General features: G+C 36.5%; 1 protein-coding gene and 1 non-coding gene across 2 annotated transcripts in view; both read right to left on the bottom strand.

The window, feature by feature from the left end:
* Wdr43 (WD repeat domain 43) overlaps window positions 1–20,499 on the bottom strand; it is a 42,774-nt gene extending 22,275 nt beyond the window's left edge. The window contains exons 1-7 of the mRNA XM_027933468.2: window positions 20,251–20,499; window positions 12,600–12,737; window positions 10,305–10,426; window positions 7,000–7,120; window positions 5,842–5,981; window positions 2,882–2,984; window positions 1,012–1,076 (exon numbers count right to left, since the gene is read on the bottom strand). Coding sequence (XP_027789269.2) covers window positions 1,012–1,076; window positions 2,882–2,984; window positions 5,842–5,981; window positions 7,000–7,120; window positions 10,305–10,426; window positions 12,600–12,737; window positions 20,251–20,475 — 914 coding nt within the window. The 5' untranslated portion in view covers window positions 20,476–20,499. The remainder of the gene's footprint in view (window positions 1–1,011; window positions 1,077–2,881; window positions 2,985–5,841; window positions 5,982–6,999; window positions 7,121–10,304; window positions 10,427–12,599; window positions 12,738–20,250) is intronic.
* LOC114091161 (small nucleolar RNA SNORD53/SNORD92) lies at window positions 6,392–6,476 on the bottom strand. Its single transcript, XR_003582464.1, has one exon. It is a non-coding gene; the product is annotated as a small nucleolar RNA SNORD53/SNORD92 (small nucleolar RNA).
* Window positions 20,500–20,839: the final 340 nt, after the last annotated feature.

Raw genomic sequence — 20,839 nt, 5'->3', positions numbered from 1 at the left:
TGTGCCAGAGACCTTAGTAAGATCTGATTTACGTGTGCTCCTTGTTCTCCACTGACACTTCAAGACTACAGTCTCTCCCTCTTTCACCTGAAAACTTTCAAATGTTGTCAGCAACACCCTTCCTGTTGCCACCTCTGGGTTACTCCCCTATATTTCTGGAAGATTTCAGTGGTTTACTTCCTTCTTCCCAACACTGCTCCCTAATGAATTCCTTTCTTGGCAGTTGCCATATTTCATGTTCAGGCTGAAGAGACTTCTAATACTCTGGTATCTCAGTTCCTACCTCCAATGATTGTACCCTTCATTGTATTTCAGTCACACATTCCTCACACCTTAGATATATTATCACTTATTCCTTAAGTGCACCCTCCTCTATCATTTAAACTTAAAGCTATCTTTCCAACTTACTCCTTCAAGTATAATAACTTCACAACTATACCTAGAAACCAAGAATTTGCATCTCTGCTTTGGCCTTTACCTCTCTTTAGGCTATTTCAAGCATGTCACACAGAATGACTGCCTCAAAATTTAGATCAAATCCCATCAATGCTCCACTTAAAGCCCTTCAACAGCTTACCAGTACCCAAGAAGAAATATCCAAGTCCTCACTGGGCTCACTATCTCTGGGTCCCAGTTCCTTTAGGTCTCAATTATACATTCCATGTACACACCACTATGTAAATAAGTCTCAAGGGCTACACACTACGTTTATGGATACCCCTAGGAGAACTCAATGGAGGAAGATTCGAGTTTCTTGAATGTTTGAAAGTGAGTACATACTACTTTTATAATGGTCTATAGTTAAATCCCTATACTTGTATTTTAAAAGTCACTCTCCTAACCACACACAAAAAAGTTAAAATGGTCCATAACTCCAAAAACTTGGGTTCTTACTGTATTAATATAAATAAATAAACTAAATGAACTGTAATATAATGAAAGAATAATGAGGAGGAAATACGAAAAATAAACAGGGAAACAAATTTCTGACCAGGAAAACTTCTTACTTACCCATTTAATATGTGTTCAAAAAGATGGACCTGACCATCTCTGCAAACAACAGCTAACTTGACAGGCTAAAAGAAAAATGTAGCCGATTAACTCAGTGAATAATATGCGTCAGTCCCCAATCCATAAAAACTCAATTTTCTTCCCATCCTTTTAAATAATCAGAGGAAAAGAACAGCGAGGATCAACTTAAAAATGATCACCTCTGGCAAAGGAACAATCTGTGTTACTGTCAGAATACACAAGTAAAATATTGGGCAGTATCAGAATTGAGGTTTTGTTTTGGAATTTTACTTTAAATTACTATAACTACAATTTTATTAAAGTCAGAATTAGCTGATACTTGTCAGAATTAGCTTCTTATGCCATCACCTTTTTTAAAAAGCCCTGTTTTATTATTGACAATTTTAAGTATAGTGCCAGTATTATTATTAGATAAAAAAAAAAGTTAAATCTAAATGTAGCAAAAGAATTCGGTCACAAAATAAGAAAGCAAAAATCCAGTCCATTTTCTAAAGTTATTGAGCATGATTTCTCTTATTATAGAAGTTACTGGAATTTAGATTCAAAGTACCTACCACTAAAAAACCATACACACACGTTTTAAACTTTTTGGCAAGTGATTTTGTTTAATAACATGGGAATAAATACCAAAGTGTTTCTCATTATATTACTTTCCTATGATCAAAACTTCTATAATAAACATGAGATAGTGCACCAATCACACCAAATGTTCTCAAACCTATGACTTTATAAAGTATATAATGGTTACATGTTGGATTCCTAGGATAGTTTTCTAAAAATAATAACTGTGTTATCTCCTCGCTATCTGAACTGGATCCTAAAAGACAGAATTCCTTATAGGCAATCACTGATCTAATCAACATCCCCACACTTCCATTATAAAGCCAAGCTTGTAATCCCAACACAGAAACATGCACCCATGTCCAGACATTTCAGGGACTGAGGCAAGAAGATTCAGCATTAGAGGCCAGCCTGGGCAAGCCCCCCCCACCCCCTCAAAGGAAAAGGAAACAAACAAACAAAAAAAAAACACAAAGAAAAACCCTGAGTTTGCTAACAGCAGAATCGATATCTAAACCAGTCTCTTAAAATTTTTAAACCAATGCTCATTCCACTACAGTACTTTTCAGAAATATTAAAACAAGATGAAAAATTTCTAAATCATCTCTAAATCCCTAAGGGTTTGCAACATACAAATTTCAAAACCTGTTATGAAATATCCTAAAACTGTCTTAAAAAAAAAAAAAAAAGATTCAAATATTCTGCCCAAATCAAAATCTTACCCAGCTTTAGTCAAACAGACACATGAACATGAAGAACTTCAGTAAAGCCATATTTATTTAATGCTGAAAATTCTAAAATATAAAAAAGCATCAAACAGAATAATGTGGTTTCCCCACCCTCTGTTACTGGGGATTGAATCAAGGGAAGCTCTACCAGTGAGCTACCACCAACCCATTTTATTTTTTGAAACAGTGTCACTCAATTGCCCAGGCTGGTCTCAAACTCTACTTCCAAGTTACTGGGATTACAGGCATGTGCCCCTTTGCCCATGGGATGTCATTCTTGGAACAAAACACATCTTAGTTAGGACCTATAAGGTTTTATAACCAAAAAAAATGCATTTGATACAACAATTTTCTTAATTTACATGATGACTTAAATATATACTACCTTTGTACACAAACCTTCCCCTTCCCTTCCTCTTATAAGAACTTATCACAGTGATGTAATGTTGCTTCCACAGTCTAAGATTTTGGTTACATTTTGTTATTACTCCCTCACATCCATACTTTAAGACTAAAGTTTATAAAATCCAAAAACAATTCTCAAAAATCAAGCCACTTACCTCCTCTTTATTTTCTGACAAAGTCAAGTCAATATAGACAGGTTCATCAGTGACCGTAAAAGACATCACTGCACTCTTTTCTTTGTTTTCTGACCGGACCTGCCTAGAAAACAAAAGCAACCATTAAATAAGAAGACAGATTTACCCAAGAGGGAAATCACAGTATTTGAGTCCCTATAGTTTTTGTTGATCTTTTGAAAGCTGAGTAAGATTATTAAAGGTCAAAATAAGGGGAACATCCATGCCACAACCTTATTAGCATATTGGTCTGGAAATACAAAGTATTAATACATTTCTGGCATATTAAAACAATGAATAACATTCTCTATCCTGTTCTATTAATCTCTTTGTCTATTTTGATGTCATCACAATGTTTTGATTAACAGCTTGATAAAAGCTTGAAGTCTTGAAGTCAGACCATGTTAGTCCAACTTTTTTTTTTTGTTTTTCAAAGTCACTTTGACCATTCTTATGTCTTTTTCATCTCTATTTGAGCTTGAGAATCAGCTTGACAATTTCTCTGAAAAAGGCTGATGGGATTTTGGTTTGCATGGAGTCTATAGTCAATTTAGAAATAATTCACTTTATAACATCAAGAAAAAGTGTCCAGAAACAGACATAATATGTCTATACCCCCTTCCACACACTCACCATCCTCATTCTTCATGGACTATGTATTTGTGAATTCACATACTTGCTAAAACTTACTTGTAACCCCAAAATTATTGTCTGTGAGCATTCATGCTTATTCAGTCATATGTGGGAAAATGAAAGCTGCAAGCTGTCCAATGCCCAGCATTTCCAGAAATCTGAACAAGGCTTCATCTGCCTTATTTCAGCTCTTATATAAGAAGTCTACTTAGTGCCATCATTTCTGAATTTTCATTATATTTGTTTATTAGTAATTTCACTGTTTAAAGTTACCCAAGGGCTGGGGTTGTGGCTCAGTGGTAGAGCACTTGCCTAGCATGTATGAGACACTGGGTTCAATTCTCAGCACCACATATAAATAAATAAAATAAAGATCCATTGACAACTAAAATAATATTTTTAAAAAAATAGCTACCTAAAAGCATAGTACTAAAGTGTTGTATATGTTCCTAAGTGCAATAAGGTTCTAATGTGCCTTACAGAGAAAATATATGTCAAATAAGACTGAGTTACAGTGGTAGGAGTCTAATGTTAATCAAAATACATACTAAATAAGGTATCTTTAAACAAAACACACATAAAATAAGGTTATGCATTACCTAGATGACAAAAAATGCTCTGACCAGAGGCTACTGATAACCTAAATATTTTTCTCCATCAAAGGAGTTATGGTTAAGGATCCAGTACATCAAAGTTCATACGGACTTAACAGAACAACTATGAATACTGAGAATCAACTGTATACTTGTATGAGTGTGTGTATACATAGGCAAAACCAACTCAGTGGAGACAACCTCTTCAAAAAATAGTACTGCAATCACTGAATACCCATAATGGAAAAATATGATCATTAGGCATTTATGGTAGGAACTGCAATTTACTACCACGATGAAACATCACTACCCATCTATTAGAATGGCTTAAATTAATTGCCATACCAAGTGTTGGTGAGAATGTGAAGAAATTAGTACTCTCTTACATAGCTATCAGGAATATAAAATGATACAACCTCTTTGAAAAACAAAATATGACAATCTTAAAAAAATTAAAATGTTCACCTATCATACACTCTAGCCACTGCTCTCCTAGGTACTCACTAAAGAGAAATGAAATCATGCCAGTCCAGATTTGTGCACAAACATGCATAGCAGCTCTATCTGTAATGATCCTAATCTGTCAACAAACCTGGAAACTTGGGGTAGGGAGGGATTAGCAAAGGACCCAGAAAACTCTTGGGAGCAATGCACATGTTGTCTTGCTTGTGATCAAGGTTTTCAAAATATGTACATGTAGATCAAAGCATCAATCTGTACATTTTAGAAGTATGCAGTTTACTTAAGTTAGACCTTAAACTTTATTTTGTATAAAAATGAGTTAACAAATGTGATTTTACAAACACTATTCAAAAATCAACTTCTTTTCATCAACTTGTAAAAATTCCATCTTAGCCCATCAATAAGAGATAACATCATCTCCTCAAAGTACTGGGATAGCATGTGCATACCATCAAACCCAGCTTGGTGAGCTGCACTTCTAAATGAGCACTGTTTTGTAAACACATAGTAATTTTATATGGTCAAGGACATGCTCAACTAATTATTACTAGAATGAGAAACTATTTCCATTTTTAAAGACTCTTTTTACCCATGAAAAGCAGTTGGGAATAAAAGCACCATCAGATGCTGACATAAATTTCAAAAAATTTCTCATTTAAAAACTTTCTGATGGCTATTTAACATCAAACAAATTTTTATTTTTAAAAATCTCATTTAGAAGAAGATGGATTAAAAGTAAATTTTGAGGGGATGGGGATATAGCTCAGTTGGTAGAGTGCATGCCTCACATGCACAAGGCCCTGGGTTAAAAAAAAAAAAAAAAAGTTAACTTCTGAGTGAATTAGTAACTACTACTACAAAAAAAGGGGATTATTGGTAAATCTCAGTAATAAGTCAGGAAAATTTATATCCTCAGCAAACCATTTGTAAATAGATATTATTGCATTAATCCAGTGGCACCACATATTCAACAGAATGAAGTTTTCCTAAAAATATATTTTAAGCTACTTTTAAACTGCCCAGGCACAAAAATACCGAGACCCCTGCATCTCCAAACAGAGAGGTTATATTATATAATGTTCTTAAGTGTTCTCAAAATATGTTTTTTAGGCAGACTAAATTCTTTATTACAAGTCAAGGTAATACCAACATTAAATGCAATAAAGCAAGTTTCATACTCTTTTTTTATTAACCACATAAGCTTTGACAGATTTTAAGGCAAAGCTGTGTCCCAAATTCAAAAGAACTACCTACCAGACATTAAGTAACCGGTCATGCACTGCTCCAGATAAGAAATAAAGACCTGTAATTCCATCAAAGGGCTGGCTCTCATTAGGAGGTCTGATAGTAGTGAACATAAGTGATGAAACTGGTGTCGCATGTCCTGTGAAGTGCTAGAAAGTTAAATCTTATTTAGGAGAGGATGGATTCAAAGCACTACAAACATTAAAATTCCCTAGGTATCATCATAAATAAGCTCTAAATGATATTATCTAACAAAACAGCTCTATAGGGAAGTAACAATTCTATTTAATAGTAAGCAAATGATATTATTTATGTTATAATCCCCTCTTCTTAAAAATAAAATAAAAACTCTGAAAACACTGAAAATTAAGATGTTCCTTTTAACTCCCATGATCCTACCACATTAGCTTTATTTCTTCCATTTTTTAATTCTATTTTTATTTTTTTTTTTTAACAATGTTGAGGATTAAAACAAAGGGTCTCTCACATGCTAGGCAAGGGCTCTACCATTGAACTACATCCCCAGCCCCAGTTCTACTCATTTCTCAAGTGTGCTCAGGTGCTCAGACACAGCCAAGGAATTGTAGGTCCTCATTTTACTCTCAGTGAGTCGAAACCACAATTTTAAGGCATCATCACAGCACCAAAAGTTGAGTAACCTCTGAATTCAACTGTTTTTCCCTCCTAATACTAATCTCCATAGTTAAACACTATAAATGGACCAAATGCTGGATACAAGCAAGAAAACAAAATTACCACAATCCTTGCATGGTAGAATAGATTTTAAGTTCAGAGTCCATTTGTTTATTTTATTCATTTTTTTGAAAAATGCAAACTTGTCTATAATGTACTTAATATCAACGAATCAAATTTGGAGGCTAATTTTTATCTAATTGATGTACCTAAAAATTTAAAAATCTGTTTGGGCTGGTTGCCGGGGGGAGGGGTGGGTTGAGATGGGGATCTCATTAGACTGCCCAGACTGGACTCAAACTCCGGGGCTCAAGCAATCCTGCTGCCTTAGCCTGCCAAGTGCTGGAACTATAAGAAACCATGGAGCATGACTAAGAATTTGTACTTAGGAAACAACATTCTACGACTCAAACTTCTTTATCTTTCTCTTACATACTGTATATGATTGTCAGCTTAGAAAATAATTTGACTCACTCTGTAGACTTCTTTGGTCTCCAAAACCCATAGTTTGATTGTTCGACCAGCTGAAAGCAACATTTTTCCATCTGGGCTGATACACAGGGAAGTGACGCTGCTATTGTCACCTTTCCATTTGCTGTATAGTGAAGAGAGGTAAACACATCTCACTGATGGGGCAAAACAAACCATAAAACAACAAAAACAAGCAATAAAAATACCATCTGAAATCCTAGGACAATTGCATCCCCTAAAATCCTGTGTTAAGTTCATAATCCTAGACATATACTAGAGTGAAGTCTCCTTCATAGGTTCCTCTCAACATGGCATGTTATGAGGAAGAGGATAAAAAATTCTCCCATCTTGTAGGCTTTTGTAGGTATCCCATATATTTTTGATGATGAGCCATAATGGGTTAAAGCATAAAAAGCACTAGAGAAGAACATTCTACACACTGACATTTTAAGGCCCTTCAATCAAGCCACAAATAAGGCCCCAACAATTGAGTCACACACCCACACCAAAACCTTCCAATCAGCTTTTTTAATTTTTAAGATGCAATAGGCGGCCAAGGATCTCCAGCAATTTAAAGAATGCCTTCAACACGAAAAATAGACTAAATCAGACAAATCACCACACATCACCCTCAAAAGATGATTATAAAGAGAAAAAAATTGAAATATTACATCTATTATTTTCAGAGAACTAAAAAAATTCAATGATAAAGAAATATAGAAGAAATAAAAAAAACCCTCCTAGAAGTTAAAAATACAAGAGAAATTATAAATTCTATAGAAGTTTTTTGGTTTTTTCCCCCAGTACTGAGGACTGAAACCAAGGGTGCACTACCACTGACCTACATACCCACTTTTTTTTTAATCTTATCCACTGATAAACTCTACAGCCACAACTTCTTTTTTTTTTTTTTTGAGAGAGAGAGAGAGAGAGAGAATTTTAATATTTATTTTTACTTTTCAGCGTACAAACATCTTTGTTTGTATGTGGTGCTGAGGATCAAACTCAACTCGGGCCAAACGCATGCCAGGCAAGCGCGCTACCCTTGAGCCACATCCCCAGCCCTTTTTTTTTTTTTTTTAACTTTTTGTTTTGAGACAGAGTCTCACTAAGTTGCTAAGGGCCTTGTTAAGTTGTTGGCCTTGAGCCTGCCTCAGCCTCGAGTCTCTGGCATTACAGCTGTACACAAAACTACGCCTAACTCAACAGAAGGTTTTGAAAATGAAATTGAAAAAATTAAACAGATAACAAATAAAAAGGCAAAATGAAAAACCAGAGAAAACAAGTCAGAAATTGCAATAATCAGCTCACAAAATACAAGATCTGAAAAACAGTATATAGTAATAGGGAGTTAAAAAAATAGTCAATAAAATTATCTAATGAATAGTACAAGAAAAATGAAGCATGTGAATTTCTAGGCTGCCAGGCCTAGAAATGGTCTCATCCAGCACCAATGCAATTAATTAATTAGAGAGCACATAAAATTACAGAATACCCAAGATAATTCACACTGAAAAGACAATGGAACAAACACCTTCAAAGTCCTAAAGGAAAACAGGGTAATCCTAGCCACTCCAGAGGCTGAGAGGTGGGAGGATCACTGGAGCCCTGGCAACTCCATGAGGCCCTATCCCAAAATGAAACAAAATAAAACATTCTGAGGGAAAGTAATTTCAAACTAAAATCTTTATCCTCAAACTATCAATGAAGACAGTAGAATTAAAATGACAACAGTGAGTAAACAAAATCTCAAAAATTCACCACAAACACACCCTTCTCCTTAAGAAGCTATCGACCAGTGTTCCCTAACCAAGAGAGGGGAAAATGTCATCCAGGCAACAGAGGCTCAATCTAACAAGAGAAATTTTTCAGGATGATGATGAAAGCAAATCTCACAACAGTGGCTATTCAGCAAACCCAGGACAATAGAAATTCTCTCAAGAAATAAATAAAACTAATTGATGTGTCTAAATATAACTGGAAGATTTACATTACTGTTAAGAATGAGAGTAAACTAATATCAGGTACATATTAAACTATGTGAAGAAAACTATGTGATAAACCCCAAGAAAAGAAAAATTTTGTACAAGGAAATGTAAACCTGGGATAATCCAAACCTCAGCTTTAACAATAAGGAATCATAATATAAACAACAAATACTGCTGAACCAAATCTAATATAATAACAAGGAAGAGATATAAGAGAGTTAAATCCTCATCTTCCACAGGAGGAAATAAGTAGATAGTATCTAAAATGGGGGGGGGGGGTGTCAATTAACAGAAGAATGTTAAGGATAAAGCTGTAAACAAATATTTAAAAAGAGCATAGTTTAAAAGGCAAGAGGTCAAGCTCTTCATCTATTTCTCAATTATAAAGTAGGGACAAAGCCAACATCACTGTATTATGATTAAACACAATGGTCTAAACTGTTGAACAATGTGCCTTGAACATTACTGGTCTCCATGTGAAGAAACCAACTTCACGAATTCTCATCCAGAATATAACAACACAGGTCCCATTCCAGACCCTCTGGATCTGACAGGTGTTTCAAGCAGGTCACCAGTATAAAAACTACTGTTATACGTAAATGGAGTACAAATAGTTTCCTCACCAGTACCTCCAGTCCTGAGCCCTCCCCTTAAATTCTAAGCCTGTCACCATCCTGACTGCTAGGTCTTGTCTTTCACATGATTTCAAATTCAACTTGTCTAAAAACCCCCAAACCACTTCCCTCTTCTGATGTAATTTTTATTAATTTGATATTTCTATTCTCTACCATGCATAATCATCTAGTCCGCACCTCCTTTAAATTACTCACTACACAAGTAAATGTTTCACTTTTCTATATCTTGGCCTTTGCTCTTGCTATCTACTCACTTTCCTTAATCTACTATTAAAAGGACTCTCCTGCCCTCCTCTATCCAAATTCTATCTGTCCTAGTCCAACTGACATACCTTCTATTCCACCAGGACTTCAACACTACTGTACTCATCTGAAAAATAACCACATGCTACCTTAATTAAGCCTTAACCTACATCCATTCATTATAGTTAAAGTAATCACTCAAAATCATGTAAGCTACTTCCAAATAAAATCTCTTCTACAATTATTTTCCCCTTGTACCATTTTACTTTTATGTACTAAAATCTTGCAGGCCTAATTTGATTAAAGGTTCCCTGAGAACAGTACATAACCTTCTTAATGTGTTTATTCCCCATTTTGTCTAGCAGGATTTATCAAACTCTTGTTATATTTCCAAATGGTAAATAAGTCCGCCACCAATTCCAGAGCCATCAGTGCTACTTACCACTTTACTTTGCATGTCTGTACGTTCCATTCCACAATATATTTATCATCTGAACAACTATATAAGCAGCCACTGTCTTCATGCCACTGTACACAATTGATTCTGTTGTCATGTCCACCACTCTGCAGGTTAAAAAAATAAAAATTATGGGCTGGGGTTGTGGCTCAGCGGTACAGCACTCACCTTGCACGTGCGAGACCCTGGGTTCAATCCTCAACACCACATAAAAATAAATAAGTGAAATAAAGGTGTTGTGTCCAACTACAACTAAAAAATAAAATATTAAAAAAAAAATTAAAGAAAAAATAAAAGTTGTAACCAAAATGTTAGGTCTTAATTAAGCCCTAACCTACATCCATTCATTATAGTTAAAGTAATCACTCAAAATCATGTAAGCTACTTCCAAATAAAATTACTCTTACTTCCAAAGGAGAATATTTTACAACATTAAGTTCAATTATTTCCCTTCCCTCTTTTCAGCTGTCAAGTCAAAGAACTCATTCCTATATTATACACAAAGAATTAAACAAAGGATATGAATACATAAATCCCACAGAAAGAATTCAGAAATATGTATCAAATATATCAAAATGCTCAATTGTTAGTAATCAAATACAAACCAAAACAAAGTAGCATTTTCAGTCTGTTTATCTAGCAACTTATCGTTATACTGCCTGTGCTGGTGACATAATAAAAATGGCCTTACAATATATTTCTGGTGGCAGTGAAAAATTAGTGTCCTTTTGGAAAGCAATTTAGCAATGTATCCTTTCATTCACTTACTCATTCAACAAACATTTAACAAATACCATTACATGCCAGGCACTTTAAATACACTATTATGTCCAAGTCAAGAGGCAGGTTATCCAATACCCATTTAAGAGACGATAAGTTAATTTACCTATGATCACTTTGTGTGTGCGTGTGTGTGTGTGTGTGTGTGTGTGTGTGTTGCTAAGGACTGAACCCAGGGCCTTGTGCATGCACTCTATCAACTGAGCCATACCCCCACCCCCTACCCATGATCACTTAACTAGCAGGAGTCAGCCTCAAAACAGACTAGCTCTAATGCCTGCATGGTCCTTTTCTATTTTACCAAACCATCACAACACTGTTCATCACCCTGCCTCTGAGTTCCTCTGTGATCCCTCTTAAAGATATTGTTATAATCCTGTGTGGTATTTTTTTCCTTAGCTTTATTTTATTTATTTATTTTTATTTGGTTCTGAGGACCAAACCCAGGGCCTTGCATGTGAGAGGCGAGCGCTCTACTGCTGAGCCATAACACCAGCCCCCTGTGTGGTATTAAAATGACTTAAAAAGAACTTCTAGGTTCCATCAGCATCATGCCCAGGGCCAAAGCAACCACTTCCATTGCACAGGATGATATAAATCTGTTGTCCACAAAAACTGACCAAAGGATGGTTTCCTAACTACAGTGGGATAAGATCCCACATGATGATCACCCTAACTGGGAAGAGACAAATAAAGGGAGAGTTCCTTCCTGCTACACAGATCTTGAATGTTTTACCTTTTTTTAACAGCTGGGTATTATTTGTATAATTTGTAATAGACAAACAGAAGACTTCTAAAGGTAGATCTAAAACTCAAAATTTTTCCTCTACCATATTAGTTGGGGATTTTTTTTTTTTTACTGCTGCTGTTTCAATGGAATATTCATGGTAGAAATAACGCTACTGAGATATAGGTATTGTCCTTCCATTGCTGATAAAAGAAAAAATTAAGGAGACTCTTTCAGAAATCAGCCATAACACTCAAAACTCTTTGTCTCCCTAATTTTAAGTTAAGAATTCAGGAAATCCATTGGACAGAAAAATAAAAGTCATTATTTTACAACAACAACAAAAAAAGAAATTCCCAAATGGTCGGTTAACAGTTACATGACAAGTGGACTATCCAATTCAGTGGGAATTTAGACAGTCATAATCATTAAAAACATTTATAACTGGGCTGGGGATGTGGCTCAAGCGGTAGCATGCTCGCCTGACATGCGTGCGGCCCGGGTTCGATCCTCAGCACCACATACAAATAAAGATGTTGTGTCCGCCGAAAAACTAAAAAATAAATATTAAAATTCTCTCTCTCTTTAAAAAAAAAAAACCTTTATAACTAGTTCTTGAAAATACAGTCTGATCTCTAGCCACATCCATTTTTCTGCAAATGACATGATTTCATCCTTCTTCATGTGAATAGTACACTGTAATTACATTGTTTTTTCAATAATCTCTAATAATTCATTTCCTTGCCATTATTTTCTATATAAAATATACTTACTATTAATTTACTATGTAATTCTCCTTTTACTGTACTGTACAACAAAATGCTACCAACTGCTGTACCAAGAGCCAACAAGTCAATCTGGTCACTCGTTCCTACAGCTTCTGATTTCCTTTTTTTCCTCTGGTGACTTTCCTATAAAAAAAATTTTTTAAATTTATTAGTATTTCAAACACTAAAACATAATTAATACATAAGCATTAAAGCCCACTATCCCACAAAAGACATTTTAAAAAGGAGAAAAGGCAGGGATTCACTCTCACATAATTTCTCATTACTTTAAACACACAGACACACACATACTCCAAACTCCAATGGGAAGGGAAACTCAAAATTCTCCATCCCTCTCTCACACCTGTCTGAAAGGAAAGCAGCAAACAAGTCAGACACAGAAAGTCAAGTATTGTTTTCTCTTGGTACTTTCTTAACAAGTCTAAGCTGCGTCAATGTTCCTTCCACTTCTCAGTAATTGACCAATCCTCCTGACAGGAACTAAGTGAAGTTCCACAAGAAACCCATACCCAAGGATCTATGAATCCACAGATCCATACCTAAGCAGCCAACTTTTCCCCTCCCCTTCCCAATCTTTCCTCAAATTCTAGCCTAGTTTTCAAGAAATGGAATTCAAACAATTTTATATTTATAAGCATACATTAAATTTAATATCAGTCAACAAAATAGTTGTAACTAGTAGAGAAGCTCCGAGTATAAACCAGGGAAGTTGCTCCAATATCTGATCAAGGGCCTGAGTTCCATGCTGGCTCAGTAATTCTGATGATTGAAAAGGCAAAAGTTTCCATCTACTAGCAAATGTTGCAAGATTTCTTTTGATTTATTTCAAATGTGATGCTAACAGTTTGTATTCTCCATCAAAATGACAATCCATGATCACAACTCACAAGCACAGATCTGAGCTCATAATTCTGAAATATATGATTTTAAAACTTCTTCTTTTTTTTTTTTTTTTTAATTAAAGCTCACCAGTCTGTATGTTTTGGTATAAAAGAAGCTCTGAGAAATCCATTCTCAGATCCTCCTGTCTCGGCCTCTCAAGCTGCTAGGATTACAGGCATGCACCACAGTGCCGGGCTGACAAATCCATTCTTTTAGCATAAAACTGTCCAGTAGAAAAGGGAACACTTTCTTAATAGTATAGGATCTCTCTTCTCTATAGCATAAAAATCTAGGAAACATAAAAATTTACCCCATCCAAGAAACAAAATGAAAACTACAATGTTATCAGTATATAAAGACTATCAGAGTAAATTTCTAGAGAATTTTCAAATTTTTTCCTTTTAGTTATCCTATGGGGATGCTACATTTGAAAAATTTGATTTATCAGACACTCAGATGAACAAAAAGAAGTAACTTTTTATTACAGAATAAAAATAACATTTAGCTGTTCTTTAGCAATGTATCTACATTAACAAACCCAAAAGGGATGTTACAATTAAAAGACTGAGTGTAAACAGTATAATCTAATGTCGCATCAGTAACATTTAATCTGCTTGAATAATGAAACTTTTGTATTAGAAGTGTCCCACAACCCCAACTTCACTTACATGAATTTCTAAAGCTACCTGTGAATAATCCCAGAGAAAAATGTGGTTTCTGCATTAAGGTTATAAACACAAACAGCTATTTCATAAAAGGGCAGTAGGGAGAAGTATATTAAGCAACTGTAAGTTGAGCATCCTTAATCTGAAATTTTGGAGCACTTTAAAGATTTCAGATTTTCAGATCAGGGATACTCAAATGGTAATGTCTATGCAAATATTCTAAAATCCAAAACGTTCTGAATTCTGAAACATTTCTAGGCCCAAGCATCTCAGATGAGATACTCAATATGTGCTACCTTATCAAAAAACTCTAAAAGAATTTTCTTTAGAGAAGAGTCTAGAAAAACCAAATTATCTATACTGACCTTTTTTTTTTACTGTGTAAAGGTTTGTCCAAATGTGTATATGCTTTACCACAGATTTGAATTTACATTAAAAGCACTGAGAAAGAAAGGAAGGAAGGAAGAAAAAGAAATTAAACATTAACATAACCAAAACCCTGATTTTCCTATGTGCGGAATCTACTTTTGGCAGAAACAAGAAAAGGCAGGCAGGAGTATTCTATATATGAATATATATATGTATGTATATATGTATATATCTTTATTTATTTATTTTTATGTGGTGCTGAGGATCAAACCCAGCGCCTCACACATGCCAGGCAAGCACTCTATCACTGAGCCACTCTATCACCCCAGCCCCAAGCCCACAAGATCTATATGCAACTTTGAGGAAAACCGTCTAAAGCTAAATAATAATTCAATTAATTTCATATAGCTATTAACTTGCATGTTTTTTTTTTTCAGTTAGATGATCTTTTTAAAAATAACTTCCCACTCAGCAGGATAGGCATGTCCTAACATGTAACACATGAACCAAATCAGAAGTTTATATAACCAATGTGCATTTTAGTGAAATCTAATATTTTAGGTACAACCCCACATTAAATATTTCTGATACCAAGGTCAGTACTACTGATTCCAATTCTATCCATACATCACACTCCATACATGTGTTTAAACTTCCTCATTTTGCTTTTCCCTTTACTTGAAGGGGCCTTCTCCTACTCGCCTTAATTTTCATTGGTTAAGAATTCTATCTATGCTTCAAAGTCTACCTTAAATACCATCTCCTACAGAAACCTTCTTTTCCTTAAGAAATAAATCATGCTCTGCATCACAGACACAGTAAAACTGAGTTATCTTTTTTCTTCTTTCATCTTAAGTCACACACAGTTGTTTCCTTTCTTAGAGTACCTAGAAATGTCAGGTCCCAACTGACCAGATGTGTAAAAATATAAAGTAATGAGAAATGCTGGCTGAGAATTTAGTTCATATATTTTTAACTATAAACTCTAAGTGAAGGTATCAGGAATGAAGACTAAAAGAATGTGATTTCTTAAATTAACACCTTGTCCAACCTAAGGGCAGACTGAGCTAAGCACAAATAGCACAAACCTGTCTGATGAAAGCTTCTGAACATTAGACCCAGAAGACAATAAGAACACTGAGGAGTTGAGGAGGTAGCTCACTGGTAGAGTGCTTGCCTAGCACCCTACATACATAAAATAAAAAGAACAACAACAACAACACACAAACAATGAGAAAGAATATGAATGGAACACATGCTTGATTTTTAATGCAAGTAGTAGTAAAAATGACGTGAAGAGACCATGAAACATCCAGGTGATAAGAAGTTTGAATTTGATCCAGATTTAAGCAATGGCTTACACTAAAATCTCAAAGTAGAGTTTACATACACATGAAGAAACCAGTATGCACTCATGAAAACATGATATATATAAATGAAACAAGCTTCACAGAAAAACTTATCATGAGTAGCAATTCTCTGATGTTTTCCATCTCATTTTTTTAATGTGGTCACAACCCACTATTATCTATCTCAGAATTCACTAATGGATCAAAACTTACTTTGAAAAATACTGACTCCTAGATACCAAAAATTACGACCAAGTTTACATTTGTACTTGGCAAATAGCTTCCTATTCCACTTCTTGGCTTATCTTACTGATACTTATTCTGGCATATGTAGAAGTATAATGTGAAATAGCGGGTAAAAACTTTACATTTTACATAAAATTACAAATAGTATTTATAACAAAATAATTAAATTCGAATACAGAGAAACATCTATTTCTGCCAATTAAATCTAAACTGTGATCTTTATCTTCTTTTGAAGTTTAAATACTGGAGACCTCAAGAGAGCACAGCAACACATTTGAATTGTGCTACATCTCTAAGAGATAGCAATGGTGATACCCAGCTCAGATTTTTTCCTAGAAATATACTTAATGCTACCACATGGGCTCTGTCCAATGTCTGATACGCGCCATGGGCTTCCTCCAGTAAGTACTAAGCTGTGTAGGGTCATATAACTGCACTGAGATTAAAGCAGTATAAAAATGTGTACTGTGGTAGCCAACAATAGGCAAAGTCTATTCCTCTAGGGTTCTACAGTCAGTAGGGAAGGAAAGCAGAAAAGTGTGTGACTTAAGGGAGCAATGAAAAAGGATCCTTTCCTAGGTGGCTCAGCCATCTACTGTATAACTCTGCCCTGACACTAACACCTCAGCCTCAGTTTATACATATAAACTTGGGAAACTAAAACTACTGAGGCATAAATACAAAGTATTATAATCAGTACTAGGGATATAGCTCAGTTGCTAGAGTGCTTACTTCACATGCACAGGCCCTGGGTTCAATCCCCATCACAACAACAAAAAAAGTATTTCATTCTGTAACCAAGAACAAAAAATGGCAATCTAACTTTTCTAAATATTTATAAACCAACCATTACATTAACCCACTACTTAAAAAACCCAGCTCATATTTCTTTTCACTTAGATAAGAATATCATATGTTTTGTCTCTCCTTGGGTAGCAAACGGCCAATTAATAAACCAAATGCAGGATATTCCTATAAAATTTACAGTGTGAATACAACATTAAATGAGTCCACACAGATTCATTCAATAATAACATTTACTGAGTACTTATTATGTGCCATACTTTACTACACAGGCCATGTACACTGCCTCACTTCATGCAGAGAACCCTGAAAGCAGGGTGGAATTATCTCTACTTTTGGTTTGAAAGTGGACAACATGCCAGGATCTTAACAAAACGCTGGAAATGTGGACTTTGTAACAATATTTTTTTTTCATGTCTCACGCTTTAAACCTCAAGGATATAAAAATAAGAAGGTTTAATGAGAAAAAAGCATCTTGGGCTGGGGATATAGCTCTGTTGGTAGAATGCTTTCCTTGCATATACACAAGGCCCAGGATTCAATCCCCACCCCCACCCCACCCCCCAAAAAAAAGAAAAGAAAAAAAAAGCATCTTGACACTTACGTGGCAAGGAACATAACCCAGGAAACTGGGAGTAGAGATTGAGCAGCTGCTGAACAATTACTCATTTTGTACCATTAAAAATCATTTGACAGGGGGCTGGGATTGTAGCCTAGCACAGGCGGGACATGGGTTCGATCCTCAGCCCCACATAAAAATAAAGGCATTGTGTTGTGTCCATCTACACCTAAAAAATAAATGTTTAAAAAAAAAAAAAATCACTTGACAGGGCTAGGGTTGTGGCTCTGCAGTAGAGTGTTCACGTAGCACGTGCGAGGCCCTGAGTTCGATCCTCAGTGCCACATAAAAATAAAGTTATTGTGTCCATCTACAACTAAAAAATAAACATTAAAAAAAATCGCTTAACAGCCAGGTATGGTGGCAACTACCTAAAATCCCAGCTACTCAAGTGGCAAGAAGATTACAAGTTTGAGGTTAGTTTGGGCAGCTTGGCACAACCTTGTCTCAAAAAATAAAGAAGGGCTGGGATGTACCTCAATGGTAGCACTGCCTCTGGGTTCAATTCCCTTTGTCCCCTTCCTCAAATTGTATGGCCTTTAATTCTACACCATAATATATGTGTAAGCCTGTTTTAATACAGAAAAACTAACTCTCATTCTTCAAGTAAAACTGATGATCCAGGATGTCATATCCCCAATATGATAGGAATTAGGCTCTCTATAATCCTCTCAGCTGTTACTCCAGAACAAGAAGAGGAGTATACGGGCACTGAACTAGAAATCAGAGTACGATGACTCTAGTGGCCACAACTACTTCATTAGTGACTAAGGTTTTGGTTAAGTCATTTAACTTTCATAATTCTGACCCACCAATCTGTTTTTTAAAGTTTAGTAATTTTAGGGAATTTCATATTTATATTGCTAAAATAAGAGCATACTAGTAAAAGGAGTCTGAAACCTAGAAACATTGTGTGTGTGTGTGTTTGTGTGTGTGTGTAAGAGAGAGATCATGGGAGCTGAACACCTGCTATACCATTGAATTGCATCCCCAGTGTAACTTTCATTTTCATAAGACCTTCCAAATTAAAGCAACTTAATATGACAAAAGGTAATCGGAAATCAGTCCTGGTTATAAGAACAAATCCATATAATTCCCAACTATCATTCATAATTTGAGACTAGGAAAAAGTTTCATTCCTGACATACACTGTGATTTGAAAGTCAATAGAAAAGTGGAGGACAAGTTTTGGACAACCTAATAATATTAAATATATGTTGCACTTAACTAAAAACTGAGCTTTAAAGATCTAAATTCTAGCCCTGGTTCCATTTTTTGGTTTTATGCAAGTTGCTCTGTTAACTACCTTGCAAAATTAACTATACAAATATACTAATAATATTTAATACTTACAGCACTTACATGTCAAGAATTATTCTCAGTGCTTTCTGCATTATTAAATATATTACCTTACATAACTTCTCAATGTATATAATCCTCATTTAATAAAGGGAGAACTAGAAGCAGAATTATTATGATGAAGGAGAGCCTGGATTTAACAGAACTGTTAAATTACATTTGAAAACAATTTTAAAAAGAAAAAAAATATGCAGAATGCTGAAATTCTAATAATGACAACTAAAACTTTACAAGTCTGAGTTTTGTGCCTAATTTATGACCCTTGATAAATGTCCTTTATCAATCAACAGGAGATACCATGCAAACATAACTTAAAGTCAAAAAAAAATCTGAAAGAATTCACCCAAGTATAGCAAGTAAAGATGTATCCCCACTTTCACCCAAAAATTTAGCATGGGCTCTTCTGGTGGTCAGAGTAAGATCTATCCTAAACATAAGTGTTGAAATTTGACAACATAGTTATGACAAAATGTCACACTTTAGGATACTTAATGCTTCTAATCCATGTTGAAGTGAATCGGTTTGGCTACTCTATTAAGGGCAGTAAGCACGTGCGAGTGAGTTTGAGTGGATGTAATCCGGTGATTCAACAGAGAATTTACCTGACAATGAAAAGATTTCCCTAACTCGGCAAATTCCAATCTACAGGAAACTTCACCTGGATTTACATCATATTCACCAAGTCAAGCTACTACATTTTAACTCCAAATGCTAATGAAGAATTCAAGATGAGGCAAGGACTAAAAAGAGGGAGCCGAGCAGAAGTTAAACATAAGAAACTCTGAAAGGCTGAGAATGAAAAGGAGATTGGGAAAGTCCAGAGTTTAGAGCATAAGAGCCCTGTTAGCCAAACGCGTGAGAGAACACGTGTTGAGCCGGCACCCCAGGATGGGGTCCCTGAAACAAGAAAACAGACTTGTTCATTACAACTGTCCAAGAAAAACCAATACCCTTGAGTCTGCGATAGGAATGAGCAGTATAGTTCCAAGATGGGGCTCTGTCAAAAGCCAGGGCTCTGATGAGCGCATTCGGATGAGTGGGGCCTGGCTGAAGGAAGCCACCCCTGGGGGGTCAGGGGCCTTGGCGAACATGGCGGCCCAGCGACAGTGGGACGCAGACCGCATGGAGACCGCCGGATCGAACCGCGCCCTCTTACTGCCCTCCCGGCAGGCCGTACACAGGCGGCGAGGTAGCCCAGTGCCCGCCGCCACAGCGCTCACTGCCTCCCTGCCCTGAGGCAGCGAGGGCCCAGAATGGTGCGGGACCGCGGGTCGCCCTGCCCGGGGGCGCCAAACCCTGATCGGAACGAGCGCCCTCCCCCACCACGGTCCCGCTCGCACTACCTTGGCCTGCAGCCGCGCTGGCGCCCAGGCCAGGCAGGTGCAGGTACCGCTGAGGTGCGCGGAAGGCACGTACTCCTGATGCAGTCGGTTGTTGGCTGTCTCCCACACTCTCAGGTGACCGTCGGTAGAGGCCAAAGCGAAGTAGGCCTGTCTGTCAGGGGAGAAGGCGCAGGGGACCCCCGCAGGGGCCAGAGGGTCGCAGCTACCGCCACCACCCGCCGCCATTGCTGTTCTGGCTCCGCGGCAGCCACGTGTTCGTCCGTGCGCAGGCGCACCGACGCGGGGCGGATCCTAAAGAGAGGAAGTGGGGCGGAGGGAGTGCCGGGATCTGTGGGCGTGGCTCGTCACGACGCAGGCGAGCGTTGGGCGGGTCTACCCTGTGGACGGTGGCCGGTAGGGCCTAGGGCTAACGTTCGGGAGCGTAGGGTCGAGAGTGTGTGGAAGGAAGTGGCTATAGCATGCAGAGCAAGACCCATTACTTTAAAAAACTTTTATAAAATGGTCGAACGAAATGTTCAAAAGAAACATTTATCTATAACTCCGTGATTGTGACAACTGTTTTCATTTTCCCCTATTCATTTCCAGGCTA

The sequence above is a fragment of the Marmota flaviventris genome, chromosome 14, assembly GCF_047511675.1.
Source record: "Marmota flaviventris isolate mMarFla1 chromosome 14, mMarFla1.hap1, whole genome shotgun sequence".
Classification (NCBI taxonomy): Eukaryota; Metazoa; Chordata; class Mammalia; order Rodentia; family Sciuridae; genus Marmota; species Marmota flaviventris.
This window is presented reverse-complemented; position numbering and strand designations above follow the sequence as displayed.